The sequence below is a fragment of the Aptenodytes patagonicus genome, chromosome 7 (genome assembly GCF_965638725.1).
Source record: "Aptenodytes patagonicus chromosome 7, bAptPat1.pri.cur, whole genome shotgun sequence".
NCBI lineage: Eukaryota > Metazoa > Chordata > Aves > Sphenisciformes > Spheniscidae > Aptenodytes > Aptenodytes patagonicus.
In genome coordinates, this window is record NC_134955.1 from 56109501 (window position 1) to 56132915 (window position 23415).

The 23415-nt window shown below is 39.4% G+C and overlaps 1 protein-coding gene across 13 annotated transcripts in view; it reads left to right on the plus strand.

Annotated features, from left to right (window-relative positions):
• Positions 1–23415, plus strand: part of PPP4R4 (protein phosphatase 4 regulatory subunit 4) — a 90034-nt gene that overhangs the window by 6302 nt on the left and 60317 nt on the right. For 7 of the 13 annotated variants that reach the window (XM_076345353.1, XM_076345351.1, XM_076345355.1 and 4 more), the window contains one exon: positions 3275–3419. Coding sequence is in view for 3 of the 13 variants with exons in the window: in XM_076345362.1 (XP_076201477.1) it covers positions 6720–6836; positions 7332–7405 (191 nt within the window). In the remaining 10 variants the exon portion in view is untranslated. Of the gene's footprint in view, positions 1–1717; positions 1840–2696; positions 2734–3274; positions 3420–6599; positions 6837–7331; positions 7406–13726; positions 13796–23415 lie in introns of those variants that run through there. The other 6 variants (XM_076345362.1, XM_076345349.1, XM_076345350.1 and 3 more) reach the window with 4 other exon arrangements.

Genomic DNA, 23415 nt, shown 5'->3' on the forward strand with positions numbered 1-23415 from the left:
AATAGTAAAATGAAGCAACAGTTTCTTAGCAACAAACTGGAAAATATGCTAAATAATATTTTTTTTCTGCTGAGGTTTGTGTATGCTATGTTCCAAGCATTGTTCTGAAGTAGACTTTTGTGTGTGGTTCTTTTGATGATTAATGTTCTTACAGGTTTGCCTCAACATGGAGTTTTTCTGAAGAACTATTGTTCGTGGAGACATTCTTACTTGGAGTACGAATGGAATAAAAAAAAAATCTTGTTTTGTAAGGCTAAGGCATTAGATGGAAAATTAAAGCTGCAACCTTTAAGGGTTTGGCGAACTGTGGGGTTTGTTTTTTTTTAAAAAAAAAAAAAAAAAAAAAGAGGCAAACCATTCCACTCAGAGGTTGCTCATTTGGAAGTGGTGAGCGACAGTTGATCCAGCTCTGGCCGTGTCTCAGTGGTGGTGAACAGACTGAACTGAACTTCTGCACAGTTTAGGTGCTGAGTCCTGAGCAGAACTGTGATTACACAGCGCATAATCTACATAGTGTACATTATGAAAGCATATTCATTTTTTGTGGAATATTACATTAACAGAAAAAAGGGGAAAAGAAGAAGAAAATGTTTAACTTAATTTTGACCTTTATGGAAACTCCTCAGTAGTCTAAATTAAAAAAAAAAAAAAAAAAAAGCCAAAAAAACCCCAAAAGAAAGCATTACTTTCAAGTTGACCCAAAATCTATTGCCTTCCCCCCCCAACATAATCCCATAATCCAGAAATATTCTGCTAAATTTTTAATCCTTTTTGGTTTGGCCATAGCATAAGAAATTCTGGCTTTTAATCTGGAGTGCACACATTTTGCTTGAACGCATTTCTTGGCATGTCTTTCTATATCCCCCAAACCAGTTCCTTCATATTCCAGCTGATTCAGGCATTGCAATACATGCTGAGACTTCCTAAATTTTCAACTTCTCTGTGAATAATTTGATTTATAGGTTAATTCTTTGGGAACATGTAACGGGTAAAGTATGAATAAAATATGAATGCTGTAAGAAGAATGGGCGGGGAAGACGACCGGCCTGGCTGAACAGGGAGCTTTTGCTGGGACTCAGAAAAAAAAGGAGAGTTTACCACTTGTGGAAGAAGGGGCAGGCGACTCAAGAAGAGTACAGGGATCTCGTTAGGTCATGCAGAGAGGAAATGAGAAAGACAAAAGCCCAGCTAGAACGCAATCTGGCCGCTGTCGTTAAAGACAACAAAAAATGTTTTTACAAATATATTAATGACAAAAAGAGAGCCAAGGAGAATCTCCATCCTTTATTGGATGCGGGTGGGAACATTGTCACCGAGGATGAGGAAAAGGCTGAGGTACTCAATGCCTTCTTTGCCTCAGTCTTTAACAGGCAGACCAGTTATCTTCAGGGTACTCGGCCCCCCGAGCTGGAAGACGGGGACGGCGAGCAGGATGAACCCCCCATAATCCAAGAGGAAGCCGTTAATGACCTGCTACACCACCTGGATGCTCACAAGTCTATGGGGCCGGATGGGATCCACCCAAGAGTGCTGAGGGAGCTGGCGGAGGAGCTCGCCAAGCCGCTCTCCATCATTTATCAGCAGTCCTGGTTAACGGGGGAGGTCCCGGACGACTGGAGGCTTGCCAATGTGACGCCCATCTACAAGAAGGGCCGGAAGGAGGATCCGGGGAACTACAGGCCTGTCAGCCTGACCTTGGTGCCGGGGAAGATTATGGAGCGGTTCATCTTGAGGGCGCTCACAAGGCATGAGCGGGACAACCAGGGGATCAGGCCCAGCCAGCATGGGTTCATGAGAGGCAGGTCCTGCTTGACCAACCTGATCTCCTTCCATGACCAGGTGACCTGCCTAGTGGATGAGGGAAAGGCTGTGGATGTGGTCTACCTGGACTTCAGCAAGGCCTTTGACACCGTCTCCCACAGCGTTCTCCTAGAGAAGCTGGCGGCTCACGGCTTAGACAGGTGTACTCTGCACTGGGTAAAAAACTGGCTGGACGGCCGGGCCCAGAGAGTTGTGGTGAATGGAGTTACATCCAGTTGGCGGCCGGTCACGAGCGGTGTTCCCCAGGGCTCAGTTTTGGGGCCGGTCTTGTTCAGTATCTTTATCAATGATCTGGACAAGGGGATCGAGTGCACCCTCAGTAAGTTTGCAGACGACACCAAGTTGGGCGGGCGTGTTGATCTGCTCGAGGGTAGGAAGGCTCTGCAGAGGGACCTGGACAGGCTGGATCGATGGGCTGAGGCCAACTGTATGAGGTTCAATAAGGCCAAGTGCCGGGTCCTGCACTTTGGCCACAACAACCCCATGCAGCGCTACAGGCTTGGGGAAGAGTGGCTGGAAAGCTGCCCAGCGGAAAAGGACCTGGGGGTGCTGGTCGACAGCCGGCTGAACATGAGCCGGCAGTGTGCCCAGGTGGCCAAGAAGGCCAATGGCATCCTGGCCTGTATCAGAAATAGTGTGGCCAGCAGGGGTAGGGAAGTGATCGTGCCCCTGTACTCGGCCCTGGTGAGGCCGCACCTCGAATACTGTGTTCAGTTTTGGGCCCCTCACTACAAGAAGGACGTCGAGGTGCTGGAGCGTGTCCAGAGAAGGGCAATGAGGCTGGTGAGGGGTCTGGAGAACAAGTCTGATGAGGAGCAGCTGAGGGAACTGGGGTTGTTTAGCCTGGAGAAGAGGAGGCTGAGGGGAGACCTCATCGCTCTCTACAACTACCTGAAAGGACGTTGTAGCGAGGTGGGTGTCGGTCTCTTCTCCCAAGTAACTAGTGATAGGATGAGAGGAAATGGCCTCAAGTTGCGCCAGGGGAGGTTTAGATTGGACGCGAGGAAAAATGTCTTTACTGAAAGAGTGGTGAAACATTGGAACAGGCTGCCCAGGGAAGTGGTGGAGTCCCCATCCCTGGAAGTATTTAAAAGACGTGTAGCTGCGGGCTTAGGGACATGGTTTAGTGGGCATGGTGGTGTTGGGTCAACGGTTGGACTTGATGATCTTAGAGGTCTCTTCCAACCTTTATGATTCTATGAATCGCAACCCTTTTAGAGCAATTTCCAGAAGGCAGACACCTAAGTGCTGGGTAGCAAAGGAGAACTGTGCATCCGTGCAACATGACAAATCTCTTCACCCAAGAGTCCTTAGGTTGAGTCAGCGTACCTGAAGAATCCTTCAGCTACAAAGTCCTCCCATCTATTTTATCTTTTTTTGATCTTAGTCTGTATTGCATTTAGAGTTCATTGTTTGAGAACACATGAATAACACTATTTCTCTTCTTCATTAGGTATGAGTGCCATTTTCCCAGGTGCTCTGCAGTTGTCTCCATCAGTGAAGGATTATTTAAAATCAGCCCTGTTTTGGCTTCGCAAGCTTACAAAGCTCCTGTGTTAAAATGGAGGCTCCAATTCGCTCTGGATTTCACAAAAGCAGTATGAAATAGCTCTTTATTCTATTACAATAGCTATGACAAGGTTCGAATGAAGCTGAAAGTAGAGCTTTATTTGGGAGAAGAAAGTAGTGGAAAAGGGAGGAGCTGAAAGCAGCAGCAGTAGAAGGGAAGTCATGCGTGACACTGATCGCAGATGAGGATGACAGACCACTTGGGGAGAATATACCTGCAGATTTACTATCAGAGGGGGTTAATTTTTATATATGTGGTTTTGGAAGAAAATATGCAAGCTTTTTTTTTTTCTGTGTGGCAAATGTGTGGGTCAAAAGGCGATACGTTGATACTGAATCTGGGCAAGCTAATTCCATGATCTTCATTCTGGTCCAGTATTCAATTTACAGAAAAAATTAATCTTATTTTTATTCTGCTTTTCACATTTCCAGGATATTTGTAGATCTCTCTGACATATCTACTGATTTTAAAATTAATGGGAGTAATTCCTGCACAGCATTTCCTGGACTGAGTTATAAGGACAGGTTTTTAAAGGCATTAAGGGAGCTGTTTACATGTTTATAAAAAACCCTCTTCTTCAGTGGCTTACAAAATTTATGTAAAACATAATATGATAAATCAGCCTAATTGTATATCTAAACTCCACATTCTTCAGCCTTTAAAACTGAGTTATGAAATACCTGATTTGAAAACTGCAATGAGTTACTAATTCAAGGCACACAAAAGAAAATGTTTTTGGTCTCATAAGATCTTTAAGATACACGGGAACTATTTGCAAGATGAAATAACCACAAATGGCTGTGAAAGAACTTGCAAAAGAATTTTCCTAGCTAATTGAGATTGGGATTTCAGTATGTTTTCCTAATACTTATCATTGGCAGAAGCCTGCATGTCAGGTTTCTGAATTTAAGAGAACATTTTATAAAACTCTTTCTTTTTTTTTTTCCCCCCCTCATGGAGCTAGTTAGTTAACTACTCTGAGAGGACTTAGGTTCAGTTATAACTATCATAGTTGCTGTCTGATGATGTTCCCTGGTTAAAAGGATAATGCAAAGGAGATGTTCAAAATAGCATTTCTCATTTTAATTAGTCATCATGCCTTGAAAACTCCAAATGGTTTTGGTTTTCTTTTACATAACAGTTTAATTATTTATATGTACTTTGGATTAGATTTTTCTGCTAGTAATTCTGTTGTACATTGAAATTAATGGAGATGCTTTAATTTTTTACTGTTTTGCTGGTTTAACTGACCACAGGATTTGGCCTAACTAGTACACAGAGAAGTAACAAAGGACTGTGTTTATTTTTTTTGCTAAATAAAAGCTGAGGTATTTACTGATCATAAAATAAAAGTCAGTCAAATTCTGGGCAATATACTACATAGTATTATCTAATCCTTACGATTTCTGGAATTATTTTTATCCTTTATCAACAAAACTTACTGCGTCATGTGGGCTTTTCACAGTAATAGCGAAACGTTGCACCCACTCAAATAAGCCCTTATACAATATTTACGGGGGTTTTTTTAACTCCTGGTGCGAGTGTGATTGTTTCGTTGTGTTCCATATAATCATTGCAAAGGCCACTGTCTTGAGGCCTGGAGAATTACTTAGCTCAGTAAATGCTAAGTGCAACTGTGTGTTGATTCTTGTCCTGCATGCATTTTGCATCACTAACCCACCCCAAAAGAAGCTGTCTTACTAAATTTTTTAAAAAGATAGCATTTTCCATGCTTATTTGTCCATCAATCGGGGACAAAAATGGCATACCTTTATTTTGAAATAAATACTCTCCCTTGTACCCCCAACGTAGTCTGTATTTGTGAGCCAGAATGAGAAATGCTACAGCATCCAAGGCGTATCAGGAAGAATATCCATATTGAAGTCTGCCCTATTGTAAGCATGAGCAGTGTGTAACCTGAGTCAAGGAAAAGGGCAGTAAAGGTGAAGAACAAGAAGTTACGAAGAGTGGAAGTGATGCCTTCGGTGTAGATTCACGATGCACTGCCAAGAATGTCAAAGGTTTTTCTTTGGGTTGGTTTTTTTGGTTGTTTTTTTTTTTTAATCAATATAGAAGCTTTCATGGGAGGGGGAACCTGCTTTGGACTTTTCATTAAAATCAGCATGTTTATAGGTTTCTTCTGTGTAATTCTGCTATGAAATAGTTGTGACAGTGGGGCAGGACACTGGTGAGGTGTCCTAGGACAGCTGGAAAGGGATGTTACCCGAGCTGAGGGGACGGTAGCATTGGACGAGGAGCCCCGCGAGGGAGGCCGCAGCAGTGGAAGAGAAGCGTCAGGTGGGCTGTAGCCGTGGGAGGGACAGTCCATGGAGGCCGCAGCAGTGGAAGAAGAGTCCCGCGGGGGCCACAGCAGGCCAGGGGGAGCCCGGCGGGGCGGGCTGGGCTGCGTGAGGCGGCGGGGGCTGGGGTCTGGCCCTTCGGCGGGAGGCGGCTGGCAGCGGGGCCCCGCGCGTGGGTAACGGCCGCTGAGAGGGCGGCGGCGCCCACCGCGCCTTCGCATAGTGCCGCGCTCGGGAGCTGTTTTGCCCCGCGGAGGCCGCTGTAGCGCCGCGTTGCCCCGGCGACCGGCTCGGCGGTACTGGGGCGGCCCCGCCGCGGGGGCCGTCGCCGTGCGGACCGCGAGCCTGTCCCGGCCCGGCCCAGCCCAGGTGCCGTGGCGCTCGCCCCCGCGCTGCCGGGGAGGGAGCCTGGGGGGCTGCGCCGCGGGAGCGGGACGGGGGCGGGGAGCGTCACAGCACCACAGCGACCGTCCCTCCTCCCGGGGTGGGGGGGGCAGAGGCGGCACCCGGGCACCGCGGCGGGGGGCTGCTGCGCTCCGCGCCCTGCCCCGTCGGTGAGGAGCAAGCCCCGCGCCCGGGCGCTGCGCGGAGGAGCTCCGCCGTCCCTTCCCCGCGGCCGGAGGCAGCGTGACCCCCTCCCCCACCCCTGCGGACAGGGGCGGCCCGCGAAGAGGGGAAACTTGGCTCGAAACTTCCCCCCCCCCCCCCCGCCGAGGTACCAGCGGCTGCACCGGGCTCCCGGCGCCGGAGGCTGCAGGCGCCGGCCCCGCTCCCTGCCCGCCCGGGCCAAGCGGAGCGGCGCGGCCGGAGAAAGTTTCCCGGCAGGAGGCTCGGCGGGGGCGAGCGGCGGCGGGCGGCCGCTGCCGCAGTGTGTGCGCTGAGGCGAGGCTGCTGGCGGCGGCCTCCCGGCGGCAGGAGGCAGGCGGCTGGCGCGCTCGGAGGGGGTGTTGCGCGGTGTCGGTCCTGCCTCCTTCAGTGCGATGTGAGACTCGGGGAGAGCATCGGTTGCCAAAGGCTTTAGTTGTTACATGCATCCAATAATCTTCTTCTCCAAAATGGATTTTAGTCAGAGCAATTTATTTGGATACATAGAAGACCTGCAGGAGCTAACTATTATAGAGAGGCCAGTACGCAGGAGCCTGAAGGTATATACTTCAAAATAGAACGATGCTTTAAAATCCACTTGAAATTGTGTCTGTTTTATTTATGCACAGCTAACTGAATAGGCAGCTTATTTTTTATGGCACCAGGATACTAAAAATTGTTTTCAGTCATTTTGGAATAAACAATCTCGAATTCTATATAGCAGGGACTTAATATTTTCAGTATAAGAATATTAAGCTGGAAAATACAGACTAGCTTAGGTCTTTAGATTAATTTATATGTGACTTGCTTATACTTTAAGTGATTAATAGTGATAGTGTCTGACATGGAACTGTACTTCTATTGCATCCCATCTTTTCCTGGCGAAAGGTTTATTTGATTGAATTTGAAATGTTGGCTAGAGATTTCAAGGATTAGATTCAAATTACTCAAGGAGCTATCCCTGGATGTGGGGAGGAAGGGGTTGTTTTACAAAGATTAAAATTAGGAAATAGTAAGGCATTGTAAACTCATAATCTCTATTTCACGCTTGACAGACACCAGAAGAAATAGAAAGATTGACAGTTGATGAAGAACTCAGTGATATTGAAAGGGCTGTTTATCTACTCAGGTATTTCCTAAAATATTACTGTGAAACATCGTGCTTACATATAGTTTTTTTAGTGTTTTACTCTTCACTCCTTTTATTTTCTTTCAGTAGTAGTTTTTTACTTTCTGCTACGTTAAACGCATAGACAAGATAAAAATAGGTACTGTAATTTTTTTTAAAAATGCCTAGAATAGGATGTCTGTGTACATGTATAAACATTTCTTTTCTGAGATTCTAATATGGCCCTCACCAACACTGAGTTGGACTTCATCTTCTTTCCCCCTGCAGTTGATTTTCCAAGATTCCCCGAGTGTTAACATTAATAACACCAATCATTCAGTGACTTCATATTCACTCTAAGGCATGAGCAGTTACCACAGACTGATAACAGAGCTGTTTGAGCATACTGTATACCTCTGGGCTTTCAGAAAAGGAAACTTGAGAGATTAGTTTTATAGTCCTTAGGAAATACTGTAGAAGATACTATATTAATACTTCCCTGTGTTCTGGTTTTTACCTCCTTGTTCTTTAAAGTATTTATTTGCAGCTACTTGAATAACTTAAATTTCGATAGTTTAAAATACAGATCTTTCAACTACTGTGTAAGTCCTCTTTGAGAGTACAAATGTTCGGAGGGATTTTGATTTGAATATGCATTTTTAAACAATACCTAGTAATTGGAGAACCAGCTGCAGCTCCCTCTGCTTATTCTGCTATTTTAAGTGCTCTTCTAGTCTATGCCTGTCCTCAACGTTTAGAGTACATATTCTCAGTGCCTTGATTTTCTCTTTTTGGGGTGCGTGGCATTATTTTTAGGTAAGCATATTTGTCCACTGATACTACTTTTGATACCAAATTTTGGTTTTTTTTTTTTTTAATGCTGAACTTTATTAAATAGTGGATTTTAAAACTTGCTTTTCTAATAGTTCCTGTAATCAAAGCAGTCTGTTGACTCTAGGGAAATTCAGAGGAAACAGTTTGCATGTGGTGCATATTATTGCAATGGATGCATATCAATTTTGGTTTTTACCTCACAGCAATCGGCATAGTTGACTCGTGGTTTTGTTGGTGGTTTTTTTTTTTCTTTTTTCCCTGTGTGGCAGCAAATTTCTTTGCTCTTTTCCCCATTAAAGATCATGTTTCCAGCAATATGTCTTTACTGGATCATTGCCTTGTTAAAGGGTAAAAGGTTCCATTTAGTATCTTTCATCTTACTAATTGCTTTTCAACCTGGCCTTGAACTTCTCCTGACATCTTCATCTGCTTTCTCTCTACTTGAGCAGCTGTTCTGGGAACATAACATTGTTTTCCTTGTGATGAAGTTTTCATTTTTGGCTCTGCATTGTCCTCATTGCTGAAAGGTAGCTTCATCTCTGCTTGATAGGCTTTTCGTAAGGCAATCACTTGCTGTGATTGTCCAGGTGTGTTAATACAATAATCCAGTGGAAGCTTTTGCTGTTCAATAGTATATTGCATTCCCTGTACTGAGTGGAGTATAAGCAAACAGAGTTGAAAAACTGCCTGTAACACAGGTAGTATCCTTTATATAATGTACAAAGGTATGTACTTTTGGCTTATCTGGTGTTTTTTAATCTGTAATAATACAATACCCCTGCCTGTTCCTGTTTGACAATAACGTCAGTCTGGTCTTTTCATGCCTCATTTTCTCACACAGATGCATTATTTCCTGTCCTTCAGTTTGTCCCTTATGTGGCACTCTCCTTGATGTTATCCAAAAAGACACTGCCTTTTCTGAAAATCCCACTGTAAAAATTGATTTGGTGAGATTGAAATGAGTTGTTAATGATGTCTGTGTCTTGTGCTCCAGTTGGAAAGGATGATGCTATCTCCATATACATAAAAAAAAAATAAGCAAGAACAATAATAGAAGGCGAATCTCTTATCTTAAATATCTACAAATAGTATCAAAATACTTAATGTTGTTTCAGTCTTATATTGTCACTTATTTATGTAACCCTAATCTGCAAGTTGGAGATTTTTAATTTACTGAGGAGGATATCTTTAGCGTTGCTTGTACAGTACAATGAAGCTGACTAATACTGAGTGAAACCTTTGTATGATACAGCAAAGCTAATGTTTAGTAATTATTTTCTGTGAAAGTCCAAAAAGAGTCCTCACATTTTAATGGCTTTCATTCTGAACAAAAAAGCCCAAACACTTTCTTCTCTTTTTGCATTCTCCTTTCCCTCCAAAACCTGCCCCCAACTTCTCCTCCCCACCCTTGAACTTGGATACTCTGGTCTGTTTATATGTGGAGTTGTTGTATATTTAGTAGATACTTGCTTTTTCTAGATTTCTGCTTCTGAAGTCTTTACTATTGTAGTCTGAAAACACGTACATTGACATCCTAGTTGGAGAGAATAGTACAGCCTTCTACTGTCTGACTTTTTGTGCCTGAATAGTGTTTTTTGTTTGTTTTGTTTTGGGTTTTTTTCTTTTTTTTCTGTGATTGATTCTTGCTATACTGTCTATATGAGGAGGTATTAATTTCCCAACTCTCATCAGTTTCATCAGTTCATTCTTTTTTCCTCTTGTATTACTTCTTATTTGCCAGTAATACCATGGGATTTCTGGCATGCTCTTTTACTTCTTGGTATTGTAAAGTTATTGGTTTTGCTCATCCAGTATGTATTCGTATCCATCTGATGATTATTTTGCATTTCTGCAATGTCTTGTCTGTCTGTATCTAGTCATGATGTATTGTCACAGATTTTGTAAATTTCTGTTCACTGTCTTCTCATAAGTATGACACAAATATGTCTACAAATGTTCTTAGCACATGGCGAGTACATTGACACATTAATCCTGTTTGAAACCTCACTTTCACAGGAATGTGGCTTCATTTTAGTTGGTTTTCTATTGTTACCTATCATAGTTTGGTTTTACATTCTAAAGTGCTAATTGTAATTTTGATAATCCTAACAAGTTTTTTTATATATATATTTAATTATTATTTTTAGGGGATGACTTTGCTTTCAGTATCCCCTTTTCTGCCAGTAGTATTCTTCAGATAACTATGTAATGAGGTAGATTGACAAGATGATCTAGCTAAGGCTGATCATTTTCAGTCAGATTAGTTCTCAGCTAAATCAACTCCTTGATTTGGCTCATCATGTGGATATAGAAACAGTAGTGCAAGCAAAAGGAAAGGACTCAGTAGCTCTCCTGGTGGCCAGAGTCGCTTTAATATGACATAAGCATGGGTGAACTTCAGCTTTTGATCATTGTTGCCCGGAGTACTCAGTTTTAATTAGATAACATTCTGCAATTAGAGTGAGCAAGTTCTAATTTAATAAGAATGCAGTAGCAAATTGGACTGTCATTTGTCGTAATCTCAATTAACCTCGATTCTGGTTGAAGAACTGGCTTTCTTAGACCAGATTGTCAGGGATGTTTATGAACTTGCCATGGAAGTCAAGTGGATTCAGGTACCTAAAGAGGGAGAGGTATCTGAGTGTCTAGGATCTATGTTTTAGAGCTTCGGCCCAAGTGCTTGGGGGTTTCTGGAGGGTCTAACTGGAATCACTGAAGAGTTGTATTCTGACTGTATTTTGGATGTTGCTGGCCCAACAGAATAACAAGGAGAGCAAAATAGCTATGTGCATCTCAACGATGTCGGTGTCAAGATTGATGGCTTATTGTAAAACCATCAACAGATTAAGACAAGCTGCCAGACTTTGCACTGAGGCAACTGAATAGTTTGCATTCCACTTCAGGGCATTGTGACCTCTACCAGGACAGTGGCAATAAGCAGCTCAGGGACAGTAATTTTTATTCCTGCTATGGACTCTTGCCAGTAGTCTTAGTTTCCATATTTGCTGATGTTTGATTGATGTTATTATGTATTTTTATTTGTCTTACTGTAGCTCACCCTTTTATGGCATGCAGCCGATAGCAAAATACATATTCTTTGCCTGATGTGGATCTGGTTTGGATACAAGGATGCTTACTGGCATGCACACTGTAGCGTGGTTTGTTTTCTGAGGACTTTTCTGATAGACTTCCTTAGGGGTTTTACATTGTTGTGTGTACTGTATTATTTTGTATTCAGCTACTCTTTGTTTATTTGTGCCTGCTTAGTGTTAAAGCTTCCAGGCCTTGACGTTTCTGTCATACTCAAAATAACAGGGTAGTAATGAGTTACCAAGGTGGAAGATTGAATTATTCACCCTTTTGGGAACATACTGTACTTTGGTTTTGGAGTGATCCTATCAGTTTAGCAAACAACAAACCCTCCCTACAAAACATTTAGCACAGTTTTTGAAGACACAATAGATACTTTATCTAGATTGGAAAGAATTCAATGCCTGTAAACTTAGCATGTCTTAAAAAAAAGAAAAAGTTGTACTTTATTGTAGCCATCTTTGATTAGCTAGAGTATTCTCAAACACTAAACAGCTTTTTATACAGTATATGTTGTTAATTGTGAGTGTCAAAACCACTGCTATTTAAAAGATTTTTTTTTTTTAAATTTTTTATTTTCCTTTTAGTTTTTTAGTCTTCTTCATGTTTTGGAGATTTTCTTTTCTCTGTAGGTGCAGGCAACTCACCTTTGAATTTAAATGAAAGCTTTCATTTAAATGTAACTTCAGGAGCTGATTTTCTAATATAAACATTGTGTCAAATTTTTTTTTGTTACATAATTTTTTTTTTTGTTGAGAACTGGCTACTCTATTCTGATTATATAGCTTCTGAATTTATGATCCTGATGCATACATAGTATACTGCAAGATCCAGCTGTCATGCTAAGCACGTTGGAAAATAATTCTTCCAACTATACTGGCAAGCTGTAAATACTAACATAAAAAGTATTTCTTCAGTCTTTTTTTTTTTTTTCCTGGGCATAATTTAATAGTGTCTTTTATTTTTTAAATTACAAATTAAATTTTATAAAAGTTTCATTCCTGATTCACTTAGTTGAATGGATTAGTTGCTTGACCTTGACTTTGTTATGCAAATAAATTAATGTATATGAAATTGATTCTTTCACGTTAAAGTGAAAGGTGTACCTGTAGTCTTCAGAAATGATGCTGTCACATACTTTTACTAAAATTTAGATGTGTGCAAATACTTCTGTTGATCATATTTGCTGAGTTGAAACTATAGCTGAGGAACCAGCTGTAAATATACAGAGCAGAGTTAATATCATGCTCTGAGAAACCTCAGAAAAAAAAAAAAGAGAGAAAAATCTTCGTTTCCATTTTCTTTCTCAGGCCACGGTCAGTGCAGGAAGATGGCAGTGCCAGTCCTCTCCCTGTTCTAGCGTTTGTGCTACGTTTGCCCTTGTGCCTGCATAGCACATTGGGGAATTTATCTGAGGCAAACCATGAAAATAACAGATAGTTTTAAAACCGATCAACTATGTGATCCAGGACTTTGTGCACCTGAGAAGCCCTGTGCCAGCACAAGAGAAGTGTGCAGCAGCATGGGAGCTGGGCTTGGGAGTGGGTCAGATGGCTTTCAGACTTAGCATTACGTTTGACTGGCTTTTGGTATTCATGAAGCTAAGGTTTCCTGGTGTATAGTTTCACAGTCAAATTAAGCTGAATGAAGCTCTTCCTGTATCAGAAAGAGTAGCTCTTCTCTCCTTTCCTTATGTGACTGCGTGTTTCTGATATGTTTTGTGCACCAGCACTAATGCTATTGCAGCCACGCAGTCTCGGTCAGATTAGGGAACTGATACTAATTCTAACAAATTTTTCAGGTACTTGCTTCCAACAAAATGTGCAACTGCATGACTGCTTGTGCTACTATAAGTGGGAGCATGAGCAGAGAAGATGTCATAGCTGGTAGATCGCGCCCTCATCAATAGCAGAACAGATTTAGTTGAGGTTACGCTAATCTTGAATCTATACTTTGAATCTGTGAAGTCAAGTACTGGTTGAAATGAGAGAGTATGAACTATCAGCTGTAGTGTATTTAATGAGCCCTTTGACATTAAATGGACTTCTGGAAGTCTACATTAGAGCTGCAGTGAGTGACATCAGTGGTCGCTCTTCTGTATGCATTGTCAAATTCTCCTCTGGAGATGTCAATTATATTTATGTTTCAGAGCATCTTTATGCATGACATAGTAAGGAGAAACTAGGTAGCTGTGTGGATGCCTTTTTTAATAGTAAACACAGTTGAAAGCACTGTGGATTTTCGTAACTTCTAAAAATTGTTCTGTTGCCCTGGGAAAATGTTATCATGCTCTCCTAGAAAAGATCTACATAGGAATATCCAGCTAAATATTTACAATGTTTCTTTCTACATGACAAATCCCATACAGGAATAGAATGTTGCCCAGTAGGAGACTGAGTTTGTTTTGTTTTTATTTAGATGAGCACTGGCATTTAAGAAATAACTAACAGCTGCACAGTTCATTTTGAGATGGCACATAATTAATGTGTAAGTATAATAATTCTCCTTTATATCACCTTCCTTAGAAAGCTCCAAGTGTTTATAACAACATTTTGTACTTGTAAGGAGCTTTTATCCTCATGCTTGCTCAATGTTACTAATTTATGTTTGTATACTTTGCCTGATTTGGCAAGAGATAATAGCGTTGCACTAGTGTATGTCATGACCTGGAGATGCATCCAATGGAAACTGCTTTAGGATGTAGATGGGAAAATGTAATGTTTTGTGTTAGAATATATCAAAGGTACAAACTCCTCAAAGAATAGGTCAAGTTGTCCATTTATGGCAGGTCTGAGAACACTTTCACACGATGGTGCCCTGTAATATAATGACTGTCATATGCTAGTGACTGAAACAAGTATCTAGTGGATTTTCTTGCAAACTCCTGGTGTTTTGAGGACTACTTTGTTGTAGGCATAGGGAGCCCTTCACATGTCATGGTGTGGTGCTTCCATGGCCCTGCACTCTAACTCTATTTCATTTGTTGCTGACAGAGAGAAGAAGTAGCAGTTAGTACTGGTCCAGCTACTCTTCCCCTAAAAGCATTAGTAGACATTGCAGTTTCGTGAATCTCAGGATAGTAGCATGCACCATTACCCGTCCCAAAAATCTGAGTACTCTGAGACTCTTCAGAATAATGATTCTTAGTGCTGATACACCACATTATTTTTACATTCAGAGGTCTTTCAGATGCTCCTCTGAATCTCCACAAAGCGAGGCAGATAACACTCCATTATGTATTGGTTCACATTGCTGCACTTTGTAAACTTTGTGCGAAGGAAAGTTGTTTTACTGAGGTGAAATTCTGATTATAATTTAAGGACTTCAGGAACTAGGACTGCAGGCTTGGGCCTGTGTCTGTGCCTCAGCACATATGCTATGACAGGAATAATTTGGAATGAGACAAGAAATAGCTTTATTGAGATTGAATATTAATCCTGTTCTCTGGGATATACTTGTAGAACTGTTTTATTTAGCTATTTTTAGAGTTAACTTTAGTAATATTAATGTTTTTGTCTTTGTTCCACCAGCTGGTAGTCTAAATGCCAACACTGTGGTAAAGTTACGCTGCATCTTTGTCAAGCCTCAGAGCCTGAAGCTTTATGTCACAGGAAAGAAACCAGGATTATTTCATCACTTAAACAGAAATTTTTACACTAGGAAAACAGAATGGGAATGTAGGACAGTTCTTGAGACTAAGCAATTCAAGGAGATCTCCATTATTCTTTAAGAGGTTCTCCTACTTTGGTAGGGGCATCTTATTTAATCTCTCAGGGGCAGCTTTTTGTATAAGAAAAGTTCTCTTTAGGTCTTGAAGACAAACTGAAGAGGAAATTGGAAGTGATTTCTGTAGTAGAGGATTTCTATTGACATAGTCTGGCAGAACCCATATTACAGCTAAAGAACCAACTGTTTAAATTACACACAATTATAGGACTCTGTGCCTCAAAAAGAAGGTCACTTCAGACTCCAAAACTGATGCCACAAGTGGCATCTCTAGCCAAAGACAGAGTTATGCCCTCAGGGAAAGATTTTTAAAGATAGGCTAGTGATGCAGAAGTAGCAAGAATCTTTTCACTTGAACACGATAGTGATGGGAATGCTACGTAACTGAATTGTTCTCGAAACTCACACTTTGAGAATTAACATGTCACTGGCATTCTTACATCTTGATTCCCCCCTCCCCGATGTATAATTACCTTCCTAGATCAGGTTGTGTATGGGTCTTTCCAGTCTGAACAGTAACAGTATCCTTTACAGGCTTTGAAAATAGGGGTTCTCTAACTCTTATGCCTCAGTCTGTTAAAACTAGTTTTATATGGCTATCACATTCACTATAGTTCTTGCAGTCGCTCCTCTCTCCATGAATAACCTTGCTGGTCTCATGGAGACACTTTTTGGCAAGATGGAGTCTTTCCCATTGAATGTTAATTCCCTATAGCCTATAAGATGAACACCCCTGTCCAGGGAAGAAAAATGTCTTTCTGCTTTATGAGTCATAATAAAACAGAATGAGAAAAGAGACAGAACCACTTGGAAACTTCTGCTAGATCTCTTAGATACATCTGTCTGAGGCATACTGTATTGCCTCTGGCTGATACTTTTATACAAGCAGGAAAATGTACTAGATATTTCATATCCATGTTATTATTTGAATGGACTCTTGATGATGCAGGTATTCTTATTTAAATTCTACCTTTTATCTGCTTTTGTATTCAAATAAATGTTTGTGCATGTTTCTTTTTGCAAAGCATTACCCTACGAGGGGTTAATGATAAGGAATAAAAATATCAGGCTCTGGATATGTTCCTCTGTATCTTGGTAGCGGTTATTTCAGGAGCAGTTTTCTTTATTCCATGTTGTTGTGTGGCTGTGGGTTCTGAGAATGTGTACAACTCTCATGTGCAGATTAGCTGAGTCATTCCTTGTCAGTCGTATCAATTCCCAGCAGGACCGAGGGGAATTGCTATGCTTTCTTGAACTTGTTAACTATTGTTGGAAATGTCTTGCCCATCTACCCCTTACATACTAATGGATTTTAGATACCTACCCCTTTCCTAATAGACTCTACGGATAGACAATACTTCTTAGTCATTGTATAATTCCAAAATTACACACTTTGTTTACAGAAACATGCTACAGTGTGATTTTTAGTCCCAGTGTTTCTCTGTAATTCCTACTTCCCTGTTCTTCCACTGTTCTTAAATTTACTATAGCATAAGAAAGTCAGATTCAGGCTGTTTGTAAGCAGGGATAGATGAACTGATATGAATGAAATTCGATCATTTTAAGTGTGTATGAATCTAAGCTGAGTATAGTAACTAGGGGTCTTGTTTTATTGACTTTATCTACTTAGAGTAGTCAGGGAGGTATTTGTAGGTCTGCAGACATTTTTTTTAACCTTACGTTTTCTGTAAGATTATGTAAAGGTGACCCACATCACCAAATAACGTATAATGATGAAGAAAGACTGAAGCCTCAAAGAGCATAGTCTTACATTCTTTCTAATGGGGGGGGGGGGGGAAGTTATTTATCCATTCTTCTTGTCCTTATCCATTTTTCAATAATCATCCAGTTTTAAGAGAATTCTTCTGGCTTTGCAAAGAGATCAATACAGACACTTTTTCCTCAGGCATTTTTCTCATAGGTTTTTAAAGTTAAATATTCCACTTGATTGTGAAAAAAAACCCATAGGATTTTTTTTTTCTTTCCCCAGTGTATCTTAAATCAGAATGAGATAATTTGGTTTTATTTTTTTTAAACGGCAATGCACTGTAACTTTGAATAAAATTGCAAAAGTTGCCACAGGGTTTTCTGTGGCAGTCCAGGAGTAGGGGGAAGGGTATAAGCAGAAAGTCTTGGAGCCCCTGGGTTTTTGCTTATGAGAATACCTTTGTGTACAAATTGTCAGTTATGCCCCTAGTAAAAAGCTTTGAGTCCACATTTCTTGAAGTAAAAACAGTGAATTAATTTGGGTAGGTATCAATTAGCTCCCCCCCCCCGGCTGTTGTTGAACAAACCCAACAACATTAAGCACTGGAGCCATCAGTTTATGCTAAGATTAAATACAAATTGTTCAAAGCTGCCTGTCTAACTCCAACACACTTCTTTTTACTAGTTGGAGAAGAGCAAGAAAGTTGGACTCAAGCTGGGTCAAAGCATTGATAAGTCAATTGATATAAACAGAGCTGCACAGTAGGAGAAGCTCTGTTGCACTCAGTAATACCAATACATTTTGCTTGCAAGGGGTTATGTCTGCAAAATGGGATGATTTACTGTTTACCTGTGCTGCATGAGAAGTGCAGCTGACCAGCTTGTGGTCTGACTTTTCAAAGTAGTATATACTCTCTCTTCATTTCTTTTTCTTTTTTTCTTGTTTTTTTCCCCCTAGTGAAAAGGCTTGGTAACTCCTGTTACCAAGAGTATATTGAGAAGGCTAGACTAGGGACAGCAAAGAAATGCTTTAAAAATGCTAACTGTGTTTTTGTTGTCAATATGAATTGATTATATTGTCTCTGACAGAATAAACATGTGTAAAAGAGAAATGTGAAGGGCATCTGCTTTAATATACATATTTACATGGTATTACTTACATTGTTGAGCAGACCTAGTGATCAAAATGCTGGCTTTAAAGGGAGAAACCATTTTCACTGCTGAAATTGTAACGGAGCTTTTTGAGGAGGAGGATTTATGTCCATATTAAATAGCAAAACATGAGTCACAGCCTCATTGCTGCTTGCACCAAAATTCTTCTTTTATAAACAGTTAATCTCCTTTATATAATTTCATTTAAAAGCTCAGGATTAGGATACCTATTTTTCTGCCATTTTGGGAGCTAGAAGTTATTTAGGGTATAGTCTTCAGGGCAAGATTTATTTTTATTTTTGCTTTTTACAACTGTATCAAGTACTAACCACGAAATCAATGGAGAAAAGAATGACGACTACTTAAAATTAACCTGCTTCTTTAGTACAGGTTTTAACCCAAGAGTATGTCTGTTTCCTCTTATTCTTATCACCATGTAAGGCCAACTGTAAGTGCATTTTTAAGGGTTACTTGTAACTTCTTTTGAACCTTGCATGCCTGTTGTATTATACACAAAAAAAATACTTGCACCATGAGTTTGTAATAAATGATTAGGTGCATACTGGTATGGAAAAATCACCTCTTACGGGCAGTTCAATACACTTGTGCTTTGATCACTTAAACTGTCCCACCTATTTGAAAGCGAAGTGTCAGAGAGTAGACAGATCAATAAAAGTAATATCCAGATCTTTGTATCTTATTTATTGCCAATTCTGAAGGCTTTAAGTACTTACTTTTCCAGTGCCTCATCTTACTTCTTGATTAAATGGAGAGGATGATTTTTTTTTTTAAATGAAAATTGGGAAGTGGCAGCTTTTGGATCTATTGTGTATAATGCCTCACACCTAGAAGACCCACGAGTTGAAGAAGATTCTAAGTAGATTTTAGTACTTGTTAGGTCATTTGAGGTGTTCGTGACTCACTTTGCATGCTTTTTGGTGAAGGATGCAAGTACTAGGTATTTTTTTTTTTTTATTCTACTGCTCCCCCTTTTTGAGTCCAACATACAGAAGACTGATTTTATTTTTCCCCAAATGCTATTCCTTCCCTTGTAAGTGCATACCTCTTATTTTCCTTTTCTTTGCCATCATCCCTGTGACTGAGGGTTTGCCTTAAGCTCATTATCTTCAGGAACTACACACTGAATACCAGTTGAGATGGTTTGTGTGACACCTGTAAAGACTATGTTGGCCCTGTGGTACTTGTACAGAACTTTGGAGTCCTGGATGCGCTGAAATAATGTTGATATTCTAAGCACTGTGTGCTGTTTTTAAGGTAAATTCTAGCTGTAGGTATCCATTTGCATGGATGCCATATCAGATACCTAATAAAAGTATTATTCATGAAAATAATACATTGTGTTAATATTCCACAATGAGTTTAGACTAAAAATTTACTGTCCCACACCTTTTAGTGATCAGTTAATTCTGTTCATTTTCGGTAACAAACAAACCGAAGGCGGGGGGGAAAGCGGTGTGCAAATGGTATTGTATCAATGGTTGCCTTTTACTGTAATTTTTCTTTTTCCATGTTACTTTTGCTTCCATAGAAGGATATTGATACTAACATAGTAAATAGATAAGCCAGATATTCTGGTGGTTAACATTGGTATGCTGTGAAGGATCTATGCAGTTAAGCATATTTGACATGCAGTCAAAGGAAAGAGATTCTTTTCTTCCAGAGATGATTCTGAACTAATTTTAGTAAATGTGGGTGGAATCACTGGTAAATGCTTTATTTATTCTTTCCATTGCAGAATGTCAAACTCTTTTTGGGATAATTGTACCATTAGAAATAAGTTAAAATATGAGTATGTGAGGAAAAAATAGTCTAACAAAAGGCTGTTTAAGATCATTGTAGTGATTTTGAAGGTAGGGAATGTTATGCGGATTATAATTACCTAAACCTGGTTGGCTAGGCAGGAGGATTCTGATGGTATGCTTATAATGATTTTAACAAGAATGTAAATACAGATGAATTATCTGTATATATATTACACTCATTTTTATCTACTGTTTGAAATTATTCTGCCAGAGAGCTGGAAATTTGCAAGACTTGTGTCATCACTTCAATTTGTTTATTATGTTAATTGTATTATCTAGTTTGATTATCTGTCCACTCCAAACTGTATGCCATCAATGGAACAAATCTCATATATTTCTGAGAGACATGACTCACTCTTTCTTCATTTTAATTAAGTAGCTGAATTTCATCCTACTTTCCAAAGTGAACATGAATCAAGTAAAGCATTTTTGTGTTTGACAGGACGTGAATCAGCAACAGCTTGGAATTGAAGTAATTTTTAGTTATTTGCATGTTTACCTCAGAAAGCCGCCTTTGATCTATGGTTGCTTCTGATGGATGAGAAAACAACACTAGAGTTAGCTGCTTGACATTGTATTGCATGTAACTGACCTTGATGCATTTAACTGCATCAGTCTGAAGTAAATGTCCAATACTACTTGAAAATATTTGAATAATGAACAGAAGGCGAACAAGCAAGGCTTTCCACTTCTGAGCTGTCTAAAAGTTAGCTTATATGAGGAGTAAGTTCACAGTTTTGTGTTCGTTTTCTAATTATTTTTTTCTTTTGAGTCACCAGGCCCTTTGAGTATGACAGCAATAATTTGGTAGAAATTTAGTGTTAACTGTTTGAAGTCATTCTGAGGGCACAGTCAGATTTCCTTGGTTGGGAAAAAAGAACTTCTACAGCTAAAGCTTCAAAAGAGTTTATAAAATTTCAGATATATTTTTCAGTGCTCACAATTTCACTCCCATATTTTTCAAATTGAAACATGAGTTCAGCTTATATTATTATATGTCTATCTACTTACAATATCTCTATAGATATATAGATATATTTCTCTTGCATATGGGGGAAAATGCTGTGAGCAATAGCTTCAAACCCTTGGGTTCAGTCTCTTTACCCTTTTTTATTTTTCTTTTCCTTGTGGCTTTTCACTTATTCACTGTACTCATACACTGTCTTTTCATTCATTCTGTACTCAGCGTTCTTTACAATGTCTCTACTGGTCTTTTACATTTGCATTTTCTTTTGATCCAGTCCGTGTGATTTTGAAAATGGATGGTCAACTCATATACAAAGTATGTTTTATATACCATTTTTCTGTGTTACAGTGGTTGATGCAGCAACTTAGATTTTGTTGTTCTGGATCTTACAAGCCTATTCTAAAAAGTTTGAATTTTTTTGGAAGATGGCTCAAAAGTCCTACTTGTACTTTAGGTCTTAGAAGGTTATGGTTGTTTCAGGCTTTTACAATGGTCTTCAATATAAAACAAAACTTGTTTATACAGAAAAGGCTTTTTAATGAATCAATGCAGATGTAGACAAATAGAGCAGTAACGGTTGTTTTCCTAACCTTTGATGTGCTTTTCCTAATGGTATGCAGAGGAATTTCTAATGGAATTAGTATAGCATAGTTTGGTTTTAAATGATTGAAGATACTCATAGCAAGGGTTGAGGTGGAGGGAAGTGATATCTTCTGTTAGAGCAGTCAATAAATCTTGAAAAAACAGACAACTTTTTAGCTCTGCGAGTCCATTTTCTAAAGGAGAAGTTGAAATGTACGGATACTGCTTTCTGGATCAAGAACCTTTAAATATTTCTCAGAAGATTCACATCAATTTCCACAACTATTAGATTAGAGTTGCTATGAAAAAAAATATGGAATTGATACAAGATGGAATATGTTATGGTCAGAAAGGATGAGAATGCATGGTAGAAAGGCACACAGATAAGTAATAAAGTGGGAGCTTTTGGATCTATTGTGTATAAGACCCATGAGTTGAAGAAGACTCTAAGGAGATTTTAGTACTTGTTAGGTCATTTGAAGTGTTCATCTCTTTCATGCCACAAATAGCTACCTCTCTGGATGAAATATACTGATACAAAAAAATAAGACTGGAGAATGAAAAGAGATCCTGTGTCTAAATTAGACTATAAGATAAATTTAGGTCAGCAGAAGTAATTTACCCTTCTAGAATTTGGTTAGCATCTGTGATTTTTTTTTCTCACTTTCTGTGTAGAAAAATTACAGGCCTTGTACTTTTTCAGAAGATTTCTTACATCATATCGTATGCATGCTGTGAAATGACAAATCTTGTTGCAAGTGAAAATTATAAATTCTGAGTCAGCGAATGAGGACTGGGCAGAGGGAAAAATAATATCAGCTACTGGCTCGTTTTTGTTATATTACCTATGAATTGGAAATTGCATTATCTTGATCTTGGAGTGAAAAGACTGGGTTTACTTTTCAAATTTAGATTCAAAATAAAAAACACCAAGATGAATTCTACCCAGAGACCATACAAAATGCAATATGTGTTACAAGTCATCTAAGGAAGAGGAAACACTTACCTTCTAGGAGATAGTAACGTTGATACTAGGGTAATATTTGAGAGGAAAAATGTGTTCCTTTGAGGCGCTTTTTATATTGAAACTTTTCTTAAAATTCAAGGGAGAAGAGCTTAATGTTTCCTCATAGTAATTAGTGTCTAAACTCGCAGAAACTGATGATATTAGGAAGAATGAAGTTATTGTGTCATTATAGTACATTTATTTTGGCTCAAGAACAGAAAGGAGTATTTGTATGAATTAGAAATCCTTTCTCTCTTTGACAGCTGTTCAGCAAGCAAACAGAAATAAGAAACTTCAGTTGACCAAACTGATCCTGGTAAACAAGGTTACTATGAATACAAAACTACTGTGCAGCTAAATCTGGGTTTTCCATTCTTACTTTAATTGCACTAGAAGTTTCACGTGTAGTGGTGCATGTTCAGATGTGTACTAAGATCAGATTAATTTCTTCTTTTTTTAACATATAGATCATGTAGATTTTATTCAGATGTGCTGTAAAATGACCATGGGCACATATATCTGAAGTAGATGATCAGGATGAGAAAGTGGTTTTGAAAATGAGATTTTAATAGAAAAGGGTTACAATGTCAATTGCAAGGAGATGTTCATACCGTGATATTATCAGGACTTCTGAGTTCTTGAAAATTAATATTAATCAGCTGTTACATTTTCAGATTCATTTTATTCTATCTTATTTTCAGCAAAATTATAGAACCCTGAAAATAGAGTTTCTTCTCTTTATTTGCTCTGGCTAGACAGGTAACAGAGGGAGGGAGAAAAGGGTTAAAGGACAAAGCTGCTTAATTCTTCTTTGGCCCCATCACAGTTTTGGACTTAGTTACAGTCTGGTTTATATCCCTATTCTAGAATCTTGCATATTATCATAGATTTCATATATATGAAGGCTTGCATACATAAATGTTATAGTGTATTAGTACATACAGAAAAAGGCCATTGGCTTCTAGGACAATTTAAATGAGTTTTGAGGTTGTTACATATGGTGCCCAGCTAACGGTGGTCTTCAAAAGGTGTTCTGACAGTGAAGAAAGCACAGCATACAGCTTAGGAGCCCCGATATCATATTTTAATACGTAAGATTGGGTTATAATATATAAAATAGTTCATATGATACACAGATCTGTAA